Below are 19912 nucleotides of genomic sequence, written 5' to 3'. Positions count from 1 at the left end.
ACCCCAAAAGATCCCCCCCCCTCTCTGAGTTGCCCCATATCCCTTGCCAGGCAACCACAATTTCCCTTTTCATTTGGATTGCGATCTTGTTCGTAGCGTCAACTGATTTTGCAGTGACGGTTAGTCCCCCTCTACCCAGCCTTCTGCAGAAAACACTTTTTTTAACACATATAGCAAAGCTCTCTCTCTCTCTTCTTCTTCCCACCCCCCTTACTCCCTGCCTTCCCTTCTCTTTTCCCTCTTTAATTCTTTACATATACATTGTAAAAACATCTTTATATATACGTTATCGCTGTTCTTCATTCTTGTTACATCTCTTCATCTCTTCTCCTGTCCTGCAAATGCTCTGCGAATTCTTGCACTTTCTCTGGATCCGAGAACAGTCTGTTTTGCTCCCTGGGTATAAATATTTTAAGCACAGCTGGATGTCTTAATATGAATTTATAACCTTTTTTCCATAAAATTGATTTCGCTGTATTGAACTCCTTCCTCCTCTTTAAAAGTTCAAAACTTATGTCTGGGTAAAAAGAAAAATTTTGACCCTTGTATTCCAATGGTTTATTATCTTCTCTAACTTTATTCCTTGCCCGTTCCAGTAAATTTTCTCTTGTCGTGTATCTCAAAAATTTTACTAAGATGGATCTTGGTTTTTGATGTGCCTGTGGTTTTGGAGCTAATCCTCTATATGCCCTTTCTATTTCTATTTCTTCCTGCATTTCTGTCATTCCCAGGACCTTCTGGATCCATCCTTTTATAAATTTCTTCATATCTGTGCCTTCTTCACCCTCCTTCAGGCCCACTATTTTTATGTTGTTTCGCCGACTATAATTTTCCAACATATCAATTTTCTGAGATAACAACTCTTGTGTCTCTTTAATTGTTTTTGTCACTTTCTTCCAGTTTTTCTCTTGTCATTTACTTCCATTTCTACAGCTGTTTCCCGCTCTTCCACATTCTCTACTCTTTTCCCTATTTCTGTCATTACCAGTTCTAACCTTTGCATTTTATCTTCTGTTCTTTTCATTTTCCTTTTAATTGCATTAAACTCTAATGACAACCATTCTTTTAGTGACCTCATTTGTTCTTCAAAAAAGACTTTATCTATATTCTGTTCATCAGTTTTACCTTTTATTTCTCTTTGTCCATCAGTTTTACCTTCTATTTCTCTGTGAAGATTTTGGTCTTCTTCCTCTTCTTCTGTGTCTGTATCTGTGTTTGTCTTCTTCTCTTCTTTGTGTCTGTGTCTCTTCAGTTTTTCCTGATGAGCTACTTGTATCTCTTTGTCGGGCCTTCTCTTGCTTGGCCTCTTGTTCCTGGTCCTCCCCTCCTGGGCTGCTTTTCTGTTGTGCTTCCTGACGTTGATCTTCTTGTCGGTCATCCCTCCATCTATCTCCCTCGTCTGTTTCATCACTCCCTCTTCTGCTGGCTTCCTCATCCTCCAGCTGAGCGTCCTGGTGTCGGGTGTCCCTCAGCTGTTCGCTCTGTGACAGCCCGCTCCTCTGCTGACCCCCCCCCCCTTCTGCCAGTGTCTTCTTTCTCCTTTGATTGCGCACTGCGCACTTGTGTTTGGCTCTGAGAGCCATTTTTGTAGTGCACTGGCTGTTGGGTCATGACTCCGCAGGGCAGGCACTGACCTCAAGGGTCGGGCACTCAGGTGCTTTTACTTTCTCCTTCTTGGGTGCCATCTTCTTTCTCTTCCCTGTATCTTTATCTTCTATTTTTTATATTTTATTTTTGATATGCTTTTCTTTTTCCAAACATTTTTCCTATTTTCCTGGAGAGGGCTGGTTTTCCCGACCGGCCACTACTCCATCACGTGACTCCTCCCCTTTCTTACATTTTTCAATTCCGAGATATCCTTCATGGATCTTTTTTAACATCTCTTTTCTCAAACTCTTTGGGATAAGGATTTTGCTTCCTTTGTAGATGATGTCTTCAACCACTGATAGTTCCGCCCTGCAGTTCCAGTTCTTTGAAACGTCAGGTGAGCAGTCCTGCTTCATGTTGGGCCATCCATCCAAGATATTTTTTCTCACTTGTCTCAGTGTTTCATCTTTGTTTGTCTCTGACTTTATGAGCTCCATTTTTGCATCTGATATGGGTAGTGCACTTGTGATCATGTCCACAAAGGCATTCACGTCTTCATCCATTTTGGTGTTTGAGGGCTCTCTCGTGTCAACAGCTCTAGACAACATGTCTGCTGTGTGTGTGTGTAGCTTACCTGGAGTGTACACTACATTCAGTGCATAGCTTTGCAGTCTAATCATCATTCTTTGTATTCTCAGTGGGGTTTCATTTAATGGCTTTTAGAACAATGCAATCAAGGGCTTATGGTCAGTCTCTACACAAACTGATGAAATCTTTCACAGGCGTATGTGATGATGAGCAGCTCCTTTTCAATTTGAGCGTTTCATGTCTCCACATCTGTGATTGAGCGTGATGCATATGCAATGGGTTGCCAGTCATCATATTTTTGCAGAAAAACTACACCGAGACCACTATGTGATGCATCTGATGATATCTTGATGGGTCTCGCTGGGTCGTAACCCTCAGAACTGGTTCCTCTGTGAGCAGTTTCTTTAGTTCCCTCCATGACTTTTCATGCACATGATTCCACTCCCATTCAATGTTCTCTTCTATTAGTCTTCTCAATGCGGCCATCTTTTCTGAGAGGTTGAATATGAATTTACCAATATAGTTGACTATTCCATTAAACCTCTGTATGTCCTTTTTGCATTGTGGCCTTGGCATGTTCCCAATGGTGGACACCTTTCCGGGATCTGGTCTTATGCCCTCACTGCCAATAATATTTCCTACCAATGTTAATTTTATCACTCCGAGCTGGCATTTCTCTCTATTCAGATTCAGGTTTGCTTTCCATGTTGTTTCCAGCACTTTCCTTAGTCTCTCATCATGCTCCATTCTTTTGGTTCCCCATACTATGATGTCATCCATTGAGGTATCACCTCCATCCAGCTGCTCATGTACTTTGTGATACACTTCAGGAACTGAGGCATTTCCGAATGGTCACCTTAGGAATCTGTATCTGCTAAATGGACCATTGAACGTGCACAGTCTTGAATTTTCTTCATCCAATTTTAACGGCCAAGATCGTGATGATGCATTTAACTTCTAAAAAACGTTGCATTTACAAACTGTGACATGATTTCTTCACGCATCACAAGCTAAAGTGTTCTCTCTTTATTGCTGTTTAGATCTCTTAGATCCAAGCAAATTCTAAGCTTTCCATTCTTTTTGTCCACAATGATGAGTGAACTCACCCACTCTGTTGGCTCATCTATCTTCTGAATCACGTTCAGGCTTTCCATCCTATCCAACTCTGCTTTTAGTTGCTTTTGAAGCACAAATAGAACTTTTGTTCCAAATACGTATAATGGATGTATTATCGGTGGTACATGTTTAACCCACTCTGATCATGTGTTCTCCTGGAAGGCAATCTAGACACTGAGATAGGTCATTGTACTCTTTCAAGAGTTCATCATAGACTTTGCTTTCCACCATGAGGACTCTTTTTACCAGGTTCAGTTTCTCACAGGCTGTTAAACCTAATATGGCCTGTACATCCTTAGGTACCATGATGAATGCTAGCATATGCTCTTTGTCCTTGTGTTTCATTTTGACCATGCATTCTCCTTGCACTGGTATATTGACACCTGAATATCCTATCACCTTCACTTTTGTTCCATACATCTTTGTTCTTGGTCTATTCTTCTTGAAATCAGTCTCTGATATTACATTAATTTGTGCTCCAGTATCCAATTTAACTGAAATGTATATGCCATTCACTTTTAATCTCAACATCCAGTCTCTGTTTTCTTTCTTGTTTTCATTCATAACATTTGCATAGAATTCCTCTATCTTCATTTCATTTACTGCATGAACCTTGCTTTGTTGCATTTGCTTCCTACAGCAACGGGCATAATGGTTGCTTTTGTTGCACATATAGCATGTTTTACTATATGCAAGTCACTCTTTTGGTAGGTGTGTACCGCATCGATGACATGGCTTTTGATTGTCCCTTCCATTTTTGTTTGCTGGCCATGCCCTTTGGAGTGCCTTTTTAAAAAAAAATGGTTTATGTCTGTTCTTGCTCACTCCAACTACGTTTCAGCTAATTTCACTGAACAGCTCTTTTGCCTGCACTTTTACAGCTTCTATAGCCCTACAGCGTGCTATGGCTTTTTCCAGGTCTAGATTTTGCTCTCTTAGCAGTCTTTCCCTTAGACTATTATCTGGAATACCACACACAAGTCTGTCTTTTATCAGTGAGTCAGACAGTCCACAAAATTCAAACATTTTGCTTCTGTTTCTCAGTCGCATACTGATTAATACTTTATTTCATTTTCTGTATACATGTGAAAAATCATTTAGCAGTGTTCCATAAACAGTGTTCCATTATTTTTTCTAGTTTCATTTTGTCTCCTTCAGCAGCAAATGTCAAGTTATTATACATCACCAGGGCTTCATCACCTACGACCTGTAATAAAATTGACACTTTAATTTTATCATTTTCTCGTCAGCTCCGACTGCCACTAAATACAATCCATAATACTGTTTAAATTTGTTCCAATTTTCAGCCATATTACCTGTCAGCTGAGGTTTCATGGTTGGATTTAATCCTTCCATTTTTCACTTTGTTTTCTTCTCTTCACTGATCAGTTGCTGACTTTAGATTTTACCTTTTAAAGTATTTCCTTCTAATTTCCTTCATCTCACTTCTGACACCATGTTTCATCTTGTATTTGCATGTGTGAGTTCTTAGACAACACATGGATGAAGGAAAAGGTCTTTTACTTTAAAGTTAATATAAACAGCACCATGAGGCATGCCATGAGGCTGCAAGTCTCCGTTACAGATACAGCATACTGTGTGTCAGCATTCTGCTGGCAGCCAAGTCTAATCAAACAGTAAGGTATTGCTAGTTGCCATGCAAACCTGATCACTGTCATTACAGAGGCCGTGTGGTGATTGCAGGTGACTGAATGACACAACCATCTCCAGTAGGTATCCAGACCCACACATTCAAGACTTCATGGCCAACCTGCATGGAACATGCATCTGGTTTGAGGGTATCATCAGGTCCCTGTTCACCTAGATGATATTCCAAAGACAGCCATCATTACTCTGGCCTGTTCCAGTGCTTCACGGACACAGTAGGGTGGGATCTGGACTTTGTGTTCATCTACCTGGTAGCCAGACACTCCCACCAGGAACATCTGGTACATCCGTGCCTGGTGACTACAACCTGGCAATCAACCTTGCTAAGAGCCAGTTCTAGCTACCCAGCATTGACCATCATGGAGCTGTGGCTCTGCTAGTAAAAGCAGAAGCCATTCGTCAGTTTGCCGGGCCCAATGCAGTCAAAGGCCTGCAGAAATTTTTGAGGATGGTTAACTTTTACCACTGGTTCATTCCTTCGGTGGCCCAGATCAGGCGCCCCCTTTTTGGTTCGATGTCCGGTAAAGCCAAAAAAGTTGCTTGGATGGAGGAGATGATAGTGGCTTTTAATCAGACCAAGGACACTCTAACCAATGCCATGCTACTGGTCCATCCCCAAGTAGACGTCCCCATGGCCCTCACCGTAGATGCCTCCGAACCGGCAGTCAGCAACAAACTTGAACAGCTAATCAAAGGCCAGTGGAAACCATTTACTTACTTCAGCTAGCACCTGTAATCCTCAGAGATCAAGTACAGTGCATTCAATGAAGAGCTACTGGCCCTGTACCTGGCACTTCAGGTATTTCCTAAAAAGGCAGGAGGTAATGAACTTCACAGATCACAAGCCCCTCATCTTTGCATTTGCCGAAGTGTCCAACTCGTGGTCAGCTTGACAGCAGTGCCAACCTGTTGTACGTATCCAAATTCACCACCATGATCAAGCATCTCTCCGGGAAGAACCACATGGTGGCCGACGCACTGTCACGGACATCCATCCAGTTAGAGCACACTCTGTCTCTAGGGGTGGACTATGCAGTGTTAACAGAGGTGCAGCAGGTGGATAATGAAATACCAGCATACCCAACCGCAGTCACCAGACTCCACCTCGATAATGTACTCAGTGGACCTAGAGGTAGCAAGCTCCTTTACAACTATCTACCAGGCAACCTTGGCTCAGTGCCTTACACAATTTAGCCCACCCTTCCTTCTGGGAGACCATCCAGCTGATCATGGATTGGTTCATGAGGCACAGCCTAAGCAAACAAGTCAGACACTGGGTCAGAACATGCATCCACTGCCAGCCCTCCAAAATCTAGAGGGACATAAAGGCCCCACTGCAACCTTTCCCGCCACCGCATAGAAGGTTCAAGCATGTGCACATGGATATCGTTGGCCCACTGCCTGTCTTGAGAGGAGCAAGGTACCTATTAACAATGGCGGACATGTTCACGAGATGGCCAGATGGTGTCCCAATCACAAACACGATTGGGGAGACATGCCAAGACTCTGATCACAAACTGGGTGGCACAGTTGGGGCTCCCTGTCACTTCAGTCAGGGGGGTGCAGTTCACCTCAATTCTATGGTCCGTGCTGGTGCAGCTCCTAGGAACCCAGCTCCACCGGATGACTGCGTACCATCTACAATCAAATGGCCTGGTGGAACATTTCCTCAAGCACCTGAAATCAGCTCTGATGGCACACCTCCAGGGACCAGACTGGGTAAATGAGCTCCCCTGGGTGCTACTGGGCATCTGCAGAGCACCCAAGGGAAATCTGGTAGCATCATCAGCTGAGCTGGTTTATGGCTCCCCGCCCAGTGAATTTGTGCCTGCACCCCCGTGGCTGAGAGGGCACACTAACAAAGGACCTGACCGAACTCTGGGAGAGACTTGGGGCACTGGCCCCAGTACTGATGTCCCACCATAGAGCAGTGCTCTCCTTCATTCCCAAGGACCTGTAGCAGATTATGTTTTTGTTCACCAAGGAGCGCACAGACCTCCCCTGCAGCGGCCGTACAAAGGACCCTTCAAGGTGGTGCACCATAATGGGATAACCTGTGTTCTGGACATTGATGGCCAGGAGGAGACTTTTACTATTTACCATCTCAAACCGGCACATCTGGAGATTGAACAACCAGTTGTGGTGCCACTCACTAGGAGACAAGACTGGCCATGTAAAATGGACAGTGTACAGGTTAAGGTTTCTGCGCCTCCTATCACTGGTTCTGGGGGAACATCATGTGGCAGCTCACCCACATGGCAAGTAAACTGGCTCCAGTGGTCGTGGGTGGGTCCGCAGCCAATGGCATCCATAAGGACTTTCAGTATGGGGCAAACCCTTTGCCCAGAAGCCATAGGGCGCAAGGGTCGCTAGGAAGTGCAGGCCTCTTTAGTGCACGATTTTGAATTAATAAATGGAAACTCCACTTGACACAGCATCTTTATTTCGCTTGCAGTGCATTACAGCAACAGAAGGCTCTATTTGACTTTAAAAAAATCATGGATAAAGTTTGGAAAATGTCTTTCCAAAAACTCTAAATTTGGGCATTTCACACATAGTGGATCAATATCTGCATAAAAACAAGATAGTTTAAGTTTAGACATGCACAAAAATGAAGAATCATTAATCAAGCTCAGACCTCATCTTAAAAGGTTATATTCAAATCTCATTCCCAATCATTCTTAATCCCTGCCAATCAATTTACAAATGATGGAAATACTAATTTTTGCTATGTCATTGAATCTTAGGTATGTATCTTTGATTTACAGAGCTATTTTACGCTGGATCAAATAACTTTATCCTGTGCACAGGAATACATTGTACTCAAACTCTTATATTCTTTTTGCCCAGCCTTTCTGATTTACAAAATGTTGCGTAACAAATTGTTTTCCAGGGACTCATCCCTCTTTCAAATCAAGGATTGGCTGTACCATCTAGGTAATTGAAAGAAGTTCAAGTAACTGCTGCTTCATGTGTAAAGTCTGTGATTTTGGAGGGCAGTAAGGAATGCTTGTCCTGCAGTTGAATGAGAAGATGCAACAGGAAAGGGACTGCATATACTTCCACTTAGAAGAGCGAACCAGAACATCTCAGAAGGAATTATTCCCTTCAAAGTACTAAATAGGGTGGAGAATGGAATTTGCACCCAATAGTCATGTCAGAAATTACATGTGAAGCTCTGCTAAATACAAAGATTGGTAGGGTGGAGTGAACACAAAGAGTAACCTTTCTCTGTTCAAAGAACGTGGAGATGGGTAAGAGCAGAACCATGGGAATTGGGATGGAAACTCTAGACTATAGTAGAGGGAAATCCATGATTGAGGATAGGAGAAAAAAAAATACACAAGATGTCATTGGTAGAACAGATGTGACAGAAACAGGGAAACTGAAAGAATGGGATGATATTCTTTCAGCAGGCTGGGTAGAGCATAATGAATCAACATGGCTGTGAGAGTCAGACAGCTTGTATTATTCATTGGCTATAAGTCTATCGCATTCAGTGGGTGTGTTACTTAAGTAGAGCTCAAAGAATTATTGAGGATCCCTATTATCCATCACTTAGTATCTTTGACTCTTTCTCATCAGCAGCATCAAAGTCAAGACTGCCAGGGTGGGAAATAGTTTCTTCCTGCAGGCTGTGAAGTTGATGAATGTTATCCTGTAATATTGGGTCTCGATAAATGAAACTGATTAAATTAGTCGCACATTTATTTTATGTTAGATTTTTATGTATGCAGTATATGCGATTATTATATGCTGAATTTGTGGGAAATACTCTATGCATGTATGTCCAGAGAAATACTGTTTCATCTGGTTGTAGATATACGGTCAGATGATAATTAAGCTAAACTTGAAATGGAGATGATTAGGTCAGAGAAGAAGTGGCAAATGTCAGAGATAAGCCATGTCAAGCTGACAACAGGATGGAAATTAGCAATAATGGTAACTCAGGTGAAAGCAGGTATCAGCAGGAATATAACTCAATGTAGCAAAAAAAAAAAACAAGGGAAGAGAGTTCACACGTGAAGGACAAATTCTTCATCTATCACAGCAAAAGAGACATAGATTGGACCATGACAACAACTTATTCAAAAGAAGTAAGTGACATAAAAAAACGTTTAATGCGAGAATTAACTCAATCAGGCAGAGCAGGATGGTAATCAGGAGGTCCTTTCTTCAAGGATGAAATCTCCTCAAGCCTTCGTCGTGGTGGTAGAGATGTAGAGGGATTGGACATTCATGGCGGAAACAAGCAGTAGAAACTAGTGAATAGTTAAAAGGACATTAGAAGTGTTGCAAATGTTGGTGAGGAAAGAATAGACAAGGACCAAACAAAATACGAAGAAATAAATTCTGTGGGATATACAAGTTAAATAGTCAGAATGTGGTTCTTAGGTTGGTGGTGGAAGTTAACTGTGGTTGAGGCCAATGAGATTGGAAAGTGATGAGTAAACACCTACTGAAGGAAATGCCTGGGGAACATTGATTTGATAATCAGTGGTTGGGGTCATATGTGTGATATGAAGGAGTGTTTAGAAGAGCTCTTAAAAGATCATAGTTAATTGGCAAACCATAAGTTCAGTGCAAGATAAGTTGCAGTTTGGTTTGAAAAGACCAAGACTGGGTAAAAGGACAAAAGCATGCATCCAAATGGATTGGTAAGTTTGAACATAAGAAAAAGGCATCATAATGCGTGGTAATATTTGTTGTGTACTTTTGCTCATTTTCTCAATTTCAGGATAAGAAATTAATTATTACAATCTTGTGAACTTTTATTTTTTTTCAGAAAGTATAGAACAGTACGTCTTTCTCCAGTCTGTATTAGGGTATATTCTGTAGCTCTTCCCCTGGAGTGGTGAGAGGATTCTCTCCAAATGTGGTGCAGTTGAGGAAAAAACAATATTGCCCTGACCAACAGAGCAAAACCATCTTCTAAAATAGATATTTAAATAAAAGAATCTCATCTGAATTGCCACGTTGGACGGCTCAGTGAACTCGAATGAACATTCATTCGGAGAAGCTCCAGTGCAGCCCCGTGTCTGTGTGTGGTCCCGGACGGTGTGTGTGTGTGTGTCGGGGAGGGGGGTGGGGGGAAGGGCGTGGATAAAAATAAAGACAAAGCTAAAGTATTTCAGCGGAATGAGCGGATCAAATTTGATTTCCAAACTTGTTTTTTTCCTCTGCAAAATTTAGCAACGGCAATTCTAACGTGAGTTGACATGGATAAATATTTGGACACAGGACAACACGTGTCACATTGTTTTTCACAGTCAGGAGTTGAGGATTATAATCCCCATGTGCCTTGATGTTTAAGAAATCTCAGAAACAAATATCTTTATAGCTTGGACAAATAATTGTTTTCAACCGATCTGGAACGGGCAGATGCCTTCAGTCATGAAGAGGCGCCTTCCCCTCAACCTTTCTAAGTCCACTTTTATGGGACAAGTATCGCAGCTTTGTCTCACCCTTGCGCGCAGATATGTTTGTAATAGTAGCAAGTTACCATTTAATGTACAATTAATTGATTCTGCGAAAGGGAAACACGTCCTCATGTCTGTTCTAATCAAGATATCATCGATCTTCTGTCCGACAGCCGGACCACAAAATAAAACGTTTCACTTCAGGAGTAGCACCGTGATTGGACATTCAGATGGCAGCATTTTCGAGGGGTTCTTTCTTGAGTCTGTAAAATAATTTGCATTGTACCGGATGGAAGTGTGTGGCAGACGATCCACTGTTGCAGAGTTCTTTTCTTATCAAAGATTGGGCGTTTCAAACTTTTGATGTGCTGTATAACAATGTGTTCGGAATTCAGAAGAGAGCTAATAAGGAGGTGCAACTTTTACACCGAACTTTCCGAGTGGGGTAAAAGGTGTCAGATTGGCAGACCACAGAGAGCAAGCCACCCCGGTGCGCTGCAGGATGGGGACGATGGGGCTCGGGCTCCCCCTCCCCCTTTCTCCACCCAAAACCCCCACCCGGACCAGGCTCCGCCCCGGCGACATCAGCGGTCACGTGGGCAATCAAAGTTTGTTCGGTTTGCAGCCAGTTGCAAACTTTTCGTTTTCAAGTTTTCCGTGAAGGTTCGCGATTCGACGACGGGGGCCAATGCCGAGTTGAGAACTTGTGGCGAACAAGACTGCGGCCTGATTAGTGGAGTTCCTTGCATTGATTTGTTTTAAGTCGTAGATTGTGCTTGTACTTTGCGGATGGATTCCAGTCAGCAACAACAAGCGCCGGCGTTGCCTCCGGCCGGGCACCAGGTCGTGCATGTCCGCGGGGACTCGGAGACCGACCTGGAGGCGCTCTTCAACGCAGTCATGAACCCCAAGAACTCCAACGTGCCGCAGTCATTGCCGATGCGGCTTCGTAAACTGCCCGACTCTTTCTTCAAGCAACCCGAACCCAAGAACCACTCCCGACAAGCGAGCACGGATGGGGGCAACGCGTCGCCGCTCCAGGCGCAGCACGTTCGGGCGCACTCCTCGCCCGCCTCCCTGCTCAGTGCTGCTGCCTCCAGTCCTCCCTCCACCGGTTCAGCCGGAGCCTCGGTGGCTCAGGCACCGGTTGGCGGCATCGGTTCAACTCCCGGTGCCGACCCGACCACTCACCTGCGGCAGTCTTCGTATGAGTTTGCAGATGATGTACCTTTACCGCCTGGCTGGGAAATGGCCAAAACCCCCTCGGGCCAGAGATATTACCTGAAGTAAGTGCCGTACAGAGAGATACTCCTCGGGCATTGCTCGGAGTTTAGTTTTCGTATTTTTTTACCAAATTCCGAAGCCTGTGTGAACTCATTGCATGAATGGCGTTGGGACTAACTTTTTCAGCTTGCAGTTTTCTCAGCAGGTCACCAGATCGGGTTACAGTGAGAGGAATCCCTGCCTTCCAAGGGACATGGTGTAAGATCTGTAGTACAAGTTTAGACAACTTTCCCAAAGAATAGGACTTCTGCTATTTGTGGGATGTCTGCAAGTGAAGTGACTTTCGTGCGAGGAGTGAGGGGCGGGGAAGGTGTGTGTGTGCGCGCGTGTGAGGGGTGGGGGAAGGAGGCAACAAAAGTACAGGCCAATGAGGACGTGGTGATTTGTTAGGGTAAAGAAAGGAAATCGGAGATATAATTTATAACTTCCTTACCATGGAAAAATATCGGCCAGTGATACACTAACTGCATTTTGAACATGGACCTGTACTTTATGAACCAACTGGAAGGTGAAAGTTTGGAGACAGACATTTAAACCCCCACTCGCCGCCTTAAAGTGCTCTTTATTTTTTTCATTTGCTATGTACAAAAGTTCACGCAGGAGTTGTACAGGTTCTGTACTCCTTCCGTGGAGGTGGGCGTCCTTGAAAAAGCGAAACCAGTTTCTGTTCTGGCTATCCAAACTCCCAAGTTCGTCGAACTTAATTGGTTTGACTGCTGTAAATGTATGATTTCCATATCTGCTCTCTGATTCATTCTAACAATCTGTCTTTCAACCTTCTATACAGATAACGTTTGTCTGTAGACCAATCTCTAAACCATTTTGTTACAACCGAGGCCATTTGGTGACGCACCTTTTCCCAACTGACTCAGAAACAGCTAAAATCTTGGGTGGGTTATTGAATATATATATAATTGCACCAACATTCTGTAAACGTCACCAACTTCAAATGAATGTGGGTACTTCAGAATGAATTGGTCAAAGGAATCTTGTCATTTTGAAAATGGGACTTGATGCATTGAGAGAGTAAGGTAAACCAAGTAGGTTTGGCGTTCTAAATAATTAGTCTCCCGGGTATTCTGCAAGTTTGGAAATGGCTCGAGTTTGATGCGATTTGAAGGAGCCTGAGATCTACAGGGACCCCCCCCCCCCCAATCGCTTGGCCAGTCAGCGAGCCCTATCCATTTCAGTGTCGGGTTTCACCGGGAACAATAGCACTCTGTAGGAGGCTGAGACTGCAAAAGTCCACATGTCTGGCAGAAGTTATCTGCATGGGTCCAGTGTTTGTTCCTTTGCAGACAGTTCGAGTCAATTATTGAAAGAACGGCCTGCTGACAAGGATGTTTCTTTAAGCAAAGGAGAAACGTGGGAAGTCCGGACAAAACCTGCTTGTAAAGTTTCTCAACTTTAACCTTTTCTCGCATCACAAGAGGGGGAGGGGACAGGGATAGTTCAGTCGACATGTCGCTCTTTCAGTTTAAGCAGGGAAGAACGGTGACGTTTTAGATATTCACGGTATGATGGTTTCAATTGATTACAAACGGATCTGTATTTGGACGAGTGCAGATTTCTCCCCCCCCCCCCACGAAGCTGGGTAACTTTGGAAAAAGCAAAATGCATTTGCTTGCGATAAGAATGACTGCAACTCCTTTCTCGTTGTTGGATCACTGACAGTAACGTCTTAAATCGTAAACCACCCAGTAAGTTCAGAGAACTGACTGTAATTTTGTCGACGTTAATAAATTGTATTTTATTAAAGATTATTTGTTGAATAAAGAGGGTGGAGTAGCTGCATTCGATTTCATCTCCAAGATGAAAGTAGGTGGGCAATTGCTTTCTTTGACTTGGGGGTCGATGATCACATTAAATCGTCATCCACTGGACTTCAGCTGCCATTTCAGATCCAGCACCAAATTATCACATTTTGTTCTCCGGGACACAGTTCTTGCTGAGTGTCTCTAGCATTTTGTGTAAACTACAATCACAGCATCTGCTGATTTTCTTCTTTAACTCCACAGTTCATTGCCCCTTGCAATTAAAGATTTAAAAATCCGTGTTGCCCATATAACTCGGTCCCTGAAGCTCTGATCGCGAGCTGGAGAGGTGCCCAGCATCCACGACTGACTGCTCAAATGGGTCCCCACCTCTGATGACTCGGGCACCAACTGTCCTTTTTGTAGTAGTCACACTTTCTCCATGTTGACCTGTAACAGGTACTTTCTGGCACTGCCTGTTAACCTACCCCACATGTGGATGGATGCTGTGCATGATTGGTATTTCTGAGTCGGAGGAGCCGTTTTGACTCTTGGTTGGAGAAGAACCCAGCCTCTTTGCCTGGGCGAGTTGGGCTCTGCCTCTAACCACGGGCAGGCAGTGGTCATGGCCTCTGGCTTGCAGACCAAGGTGAGGAGTGTGGACCACCAGAGCTCACAAGCCACTTCATCATGACCATATTTTCCATATCCAAACAAATTATCGAATCAAGTTTCAATATCCAGTGCTTTTAAATGGTAATAATGCAGCAGAGCAAGACACTTTTTGCAAGTCAATGACTGTGATGGATATTAGAAATTTAACACTGTCCTAACTTCAACCTGATCATATTATTTGATTTTCGGGCTTGTAAAGTTTTCTGCTATGGAAACAACCTGCTGTACTGGAAGTGAAGGTCCATTCTGGTGTCACTGCAAGTAATCTGCATAAAAACTTGCCACATAGACCCTATTTGAAACTGGGTTCGCCATTAAATTCCATTGAAGTAAAGACAGTAATGCTATGAAAATTTCTTTTGGACTGATTGGGAACAAGATTGTGTAGTGTAAACCGGAATGTATTGTAAGAACTGAAACCTCTTTAGCCAATAATTGTCAAAAGCTTGTCCATCATTACTGGTGAAGCAGGATCAAAGAGCCAGAGGGAAGCCAAGGAGAGGAAACAACAAATATTGAATTAGTCATGGAAAATGATGGACATTTTCTAAATCAATGCCCTGTAACCAACATTGCTCAAAAATAATTGGATATAGACTTTTTGACATTTGACCAATAAGAACCCAAGCAATTATAAAAGTGAACTGGAATTAAAGGAATTACTTTCTCCTGACAAATACAATATATCACTGGGGATTGAGATTTTCATTTGTAAATCTTGATGATTCTTTGTCTTCATTGATTTATTGCATTGTTAAATTGTTGTGCAAATATTTTGATTATATTTTAGTCTCTAAATTTAGCCACTCCACAGTGATGATGCCTTTGAAGCATCAACCCTATCATCTGATCATCCTTGGACTCTGGTGGTATGTATTTCTTCCTAGAGGAGACAGGCCCACACTTGGATTGGGGAAGTGTCTAATGTCTTGATTGCTTTGATCTTCAAGGTATTTCATAAAATATTCAGAATGAAGTTTGTAGTTTGCGCTTTCACTATGCCAGTGGGCTGATATCGCCTCAAACCGTGCATCTTGGCGCCTCACAGTTCGGCGGGCAGCAACCTCCTTTGAAGAGTACCGCAGAGCTCACCTCACTGACAAAAGACAAAGGAGGAAAAACCCAACCCCAACCAACCAATTTTCCCCTGCAACCGTGTCTGCCTGTCCCGCATCGGACTTGTCAGCCACAAACAAGCCTGCAGGTGACGTGGACATTTACCCCTCCATAAATCTTCATCTGCGAAGCCAAGCCAAAGAAAAAAAACTGGGTAATGACAAATACATTAACTCTGCAGAGTTGAACTTGATTCTCCACACAAATGGAACCAATTTCTGCCTCCGTTCTGATTAACAGTAGCATTCAAATGCAAGTTCATAATTCCGGTTGCTTGGTAGGATGACATTCACCCCTGCAGAAGAAAAACTGGTTGCAGAATTATTGACATTCAAAAGTCTGCTGATGCTGGTCATCTGAAATGCAAAACAAAGTGCTCAAAGTACCTGCTGTGTTGGGTATGATATGTTGAGAGAGAAACAATTAACATTGCTGGTCCATAATCACTGGAAAGCAGGGGGGAAAAAAAATGCAGGAATCCTGGCAGAGATACTTAATATCATTGGTCATGGGCCTAGTGCCAGAACGGAGGCCAGTTTGCGCAAGTTGCTTGAGGGGATTCTGAGAGAAAGGATTTGAAAAGACAAGGACAGATTGGGGGTTATCAGCATGGCCTTGTGTGTGGGAAATAGTGCCTTGCAAATTATGATTTAATTTTCTGAAGAAATGACCAAGATGATGCATGAGGGCAGACATATTTATAGGCTTATAGAAAGTCATAGTGGCCTCTGCAGAAGTTTAAACAACATGGGATCCTGGGCAAGCTATCCAAGTGGGTACAAAATTGGCTTGATGTTAGAATTATAATGGGTGGTGTGGAGGATTGTTTTTCAGATTGGAGGTCTGTGACAAATGGTGTGTCAAAATGCTTTGTATTGGGTCCATTGTTTGTAATTTGTATTCACTATCTGCATAAAAATGGTTTGCAGGTGACATTAAATTTGGTGATATAGTGGATAATACAGATTATTATCTAAGATTCCAATGGGATCTTGAACAACTGAGTCAATGGGCAAAGGAATGGCAGGTGGAATATGTGTGAAGCATTGCAATTTGATAAGTACAGGACAATACTTCTATAGTGAAAGGGCCCTGGTAGGTGTTGTAGAACAGACCAAGGGGAGCAGGCATATAGTTCCTTGAAAATGGTAATGCAGGTAGACTTGGCGCACTTGCCTTTGTCATCATGTTAAAGTTGCACAATAATCTGGTAAGGGCACATTTGGGAAAACGGCTGTTCTGGTCATAGCTTTTGGTAGATGCCTTTAAACTAGAAAAGGTGCAAAAAAATTTTCAAGGATGTTACTGGATGACTTGAGTTGTTGCAAGATATTTGATAAATGAGGACATTCCACCCCCCCCCCCCCATGGGTGTGTTGGAAGCTTAAAGGATGACCTTTGTAAAGATCTACAAAATTATGAGGGCCATATGAAAATTAGTCTTATCCCCAGGATAGGAGAGTCTGAAACTAGAGAGCATCTATTTAAGGTGAAGGGGGGGAAATTTAAAAGAAGCATGTTTTTCACGTGTGCATGGAACAAGCTGCCAGAGGAGTGGTTGTCATGGTTATTACATGTTAAACATTTGAACACGTGCATGGATAGCAAAGGATATTGATCAGATGAGCAAGAAGATAGATATGAACGAATTAGACCAAAGAGTGATAAAGCTTGGAAGATGGACGTAGGATTTGATAAATATTGGAACCCTTGCAGAAAGCAGCTTACTGTTGGATGAAAGGAAAAAAATGTTAAAGAAATGAATAATGAGATCACCAAGATCTTGCCTGTTACAAAGCAAAGAAGTTATTTTTTGATTCTATATAAATGATACAGAAAAATCTTAATTTAAGGAAAAGCTGCATGGCAGCTAGAGGAGACAAATATTCAAAATTTGCACAGCAACATTTCAAAAATGTTGAAGCTCTTCTCAGTTTATAAAATTTTACTTTGAGATAGTAAGCAGTAAACCAATTTAAACTCCAATAATGTGGATTCTTATTAGTTTAATGACTGAGAAATATATTTGGACAACAATTTTGCTGCTCATAATCATACCTTGGATCTTTGTTTAATAGCATATTACTGTGCTGGGTTGACTATTTGAATTTGGATTCTGACGTATTGGTGGGACATTGCATGACTTTTGACTTAAAGCAGAGGTGCAGTGCTGCGGGGGCTCACGGGAGTGCCACGCCGGCACCTCATGGGGCGATTCCAGCATCACTCACCTTCGCTATTTTTGGCAAGCTCTGGCACCTAAAAGAATGCACTGCACTCCTGACTTTAAAGACAAATAATTGTGTTTTTTTTTTAAAGAAAGGATGTCCCACAAAAAAGTAACCATGGGTCGGGGGCATTGTTGAAAGGGAGAAATAACCAAAAGTTGGCTTGAAAGTAGAAAAATGTAGATGATGCCATTCCATTTTTTGCTGGTTTTTAAAAATAACTGATCCTCAGCATAATGTGCTCACTTGAGTATCTTTAGTTTTTAAGGCATTTGTTGCCAGAATTCTGGAGTAATGAACAGGACCAATTGTATCCAGCTAATGGAATACTTTTTGGATTAAGAGGAGTGTTATTCCAAAATTAGCGGTTGTGCTCTTGCTGTGAAATGCCTGGAAAACCCTGTGTACATTATTGCATTTTGGTTCAGGGCATTGCACCGCCATAAGGATATTGTTCTTGGACAGCACAGTTTCATAAGCATGCCACTAAAAAGGGTGATTTATAATAAAAGTGTGATGAACAGATTGGGAGGTCCTGGGATGAAGTAAAATAAGCGATACCCATTTAACAAATATGGGGAGATGGAAACATTTTTCTGTGGTGGCTGAGTTACAAAGAAGGGCTAGTTCATCAGTGTAATTGGTGTAAGACTTTTTGGGGTATATAATTGGAAGGCATTTAACACACAGATGTGGAAATCTGAAATTTCAATGCTGTCCCACACTTCTCCTGGACAGAATCAAAAGAAAATTGCTGAGCAAATTGAACATTTTTTGATGGGATTTAATGATTTGGGGAAACGGTCAAATTCAGTCTGTGAATCCTGTATTTCAGAAAGCATTTGGGTTGTCCTGAGGTTGTGAGATGGGTTTTACAGATGCAACAGTAATTAAAGTGCGTTGGATTTCTAATTGAACTAAGCCTCTGTTATAATCATACAGCTTGAAACATGCCCGACTTTTCCATGCAGATGAGTTTGGCATTTGGTATGTCCTTTTTTTCCTGCATTATGTACATGTACTTCTAAACCCTTCATTAATAAATCTGTCCAAATGTATTTTTGAATGTCTAAATTATATTTCTGCAGTTTACTCTGACACCGTGTTCCAGATACAGATTGCCTTCTGAGCAGAAAAAGTTGCTTTTAAATACATTCTCTCTCACATTAAACCAATGCCCTCCGGAATTAGAATATCTACTCTGGGGGGGCGGGGAAAAGACCATGAGCATTCACTTTAACCATTGTATTTTATGATTTTGTAAATCTCCTGTAAAGTTGCCCCTCAGCCTTGTGTGCTGTATCCAGTCTACCAACTTCTCCCTATAACTCAACCTTTGCAGTCCACTGGGTATATACAGTTGAACCCAGAGTCCATGATCATAGTAGAAGATTAATTGTTATTTTGGGAAAGAAAGATTGTGATCCAGTTTATTGTCACTCTAGCAAATGGTTGATGTATGCACTGATTAACAAAAGATCATTAAATCAGATGTGTAATATTATTTTGGGCTTTTATAAAATCTGGTTAACTTTCTTCAGCAATTGCATTTGAAGAGTGAAATTAAATATTTTTAGAAAATAAAGAAGCATATTCAAGTTAGAATGTAGGGTTATTTGTAAATGTTATCCCAACATTACTGCTATTGATCTTTTCAATAGTAGAGGTTATTTGCCTGAATAAATTTCCATTGTCTGACACTGTGAATGGAATTCTAGATAAAAATAAAATTACTTAAAATAGTTGAGATAAATTACAGTAGGTCAGCAAAATGACTTTTTTTGTAGGGGTAGATATGTTTGTTATTCTAAAAACCTGGCATCTTGACTCCAACGCTTTTTAGGATATTGTTTCTGTGGTTTATTTACAGGATTATTTTGGGCCATTGCTTTTTGATCTGTTCCACGCATCTTCCTTGCAGTTCAGCTTACTTTTATTCAGTATTGAAGGCAGAACACAATTACAGCTCAGAAGATTAAGGCATCTTATCAATTTGGGTGGAGTTAAGAGGCATGTGGCAGAAAATCTAAGTAACTTATCTTGTAATAAATGAGAAGATGGCCATAGTATAAATTTGGATTTTTGAGGCTAATTCATTGAGAGTAGTGCAATACTGATGAATGTTGGTATTTACTGGTAATCATTGCGGTCAAACAATTTGCACAGTATAGGCCCTTTGGCCTATAATGTGGTGCCAACCTATGTAAATCTGCTCACATCAACCAACCCTTCCCTCTTTCAACCCATAATCTTTTTCCTTTCTTGCAATGTCTATCTAAGAGTATTTTAAATGTGGTCATTGTATCAGCCTTCACCCTTGGCATTGCATTCCAGGTTCTCACCACTTTAAAAAAAAAATAACTGCTAACAACTGCACTAAACTTCCATCCACTGGCTTTAAATTGATGTCCTCTGCTGGTGTGGGAAAGGTGGTACCAGGTTGTCCACTCTATCAATTCCTATTATACTTCTCTAA

The 19912-nt window shown here is 42.0% G+C and overlaps 1 protein-coding gene across 4 annotated transcripts in view; it reads left to right on the top strand.

Annotated features, from left to right (window-relative positions):
- The first annotated feature begins 10961 nt into the window (after positions 1-10961).
- yap1 (Yes1 associated transcriptional regulator) overlaps positions 10962-19912 on the top strand; it is a 149477-nt gene continuing 140526 nt past the window's right edge. For 3 of the 4 annotated variants that reach the window (XM_069890720.1, XM_069890719.1, XM_069890718.1), the window contains exon 1: positions 10963-11665. In XM_069890720.1, coding sequence (XP_069746821.1) covers positions 11169-11665 — 497 coding nt within the window. In that variant the 5' untranslated portion in view covers positions 10963-11168. Of the gene's footprint in view, positions 11666-19912 lie in introns of all 4 variants that reach the window. The other variant, XM_069890717.1, reaches the window with a different exon arrangement.

This window comes from Narcine bancroftii, chromosome 7, assembly GCF_036971445.1.
Source record: "Narcine bancroftii isolate sNarBan1 chromosome 7, sNarBan1.hap1, whole genome shotgun sequence".
Classification (NCBI taxonomy): domain Eukaryota; kingdom Metazoa; phylum Chordata; class Chondrichthyes; order Torpediniformes; family Narcinidae; genus Narcine; species Narcine bancroftii.
Note: the sequence above shows the minus strand (reverse complement) of the source record. Positions and strands in the feature narration are given on the sequence as shown.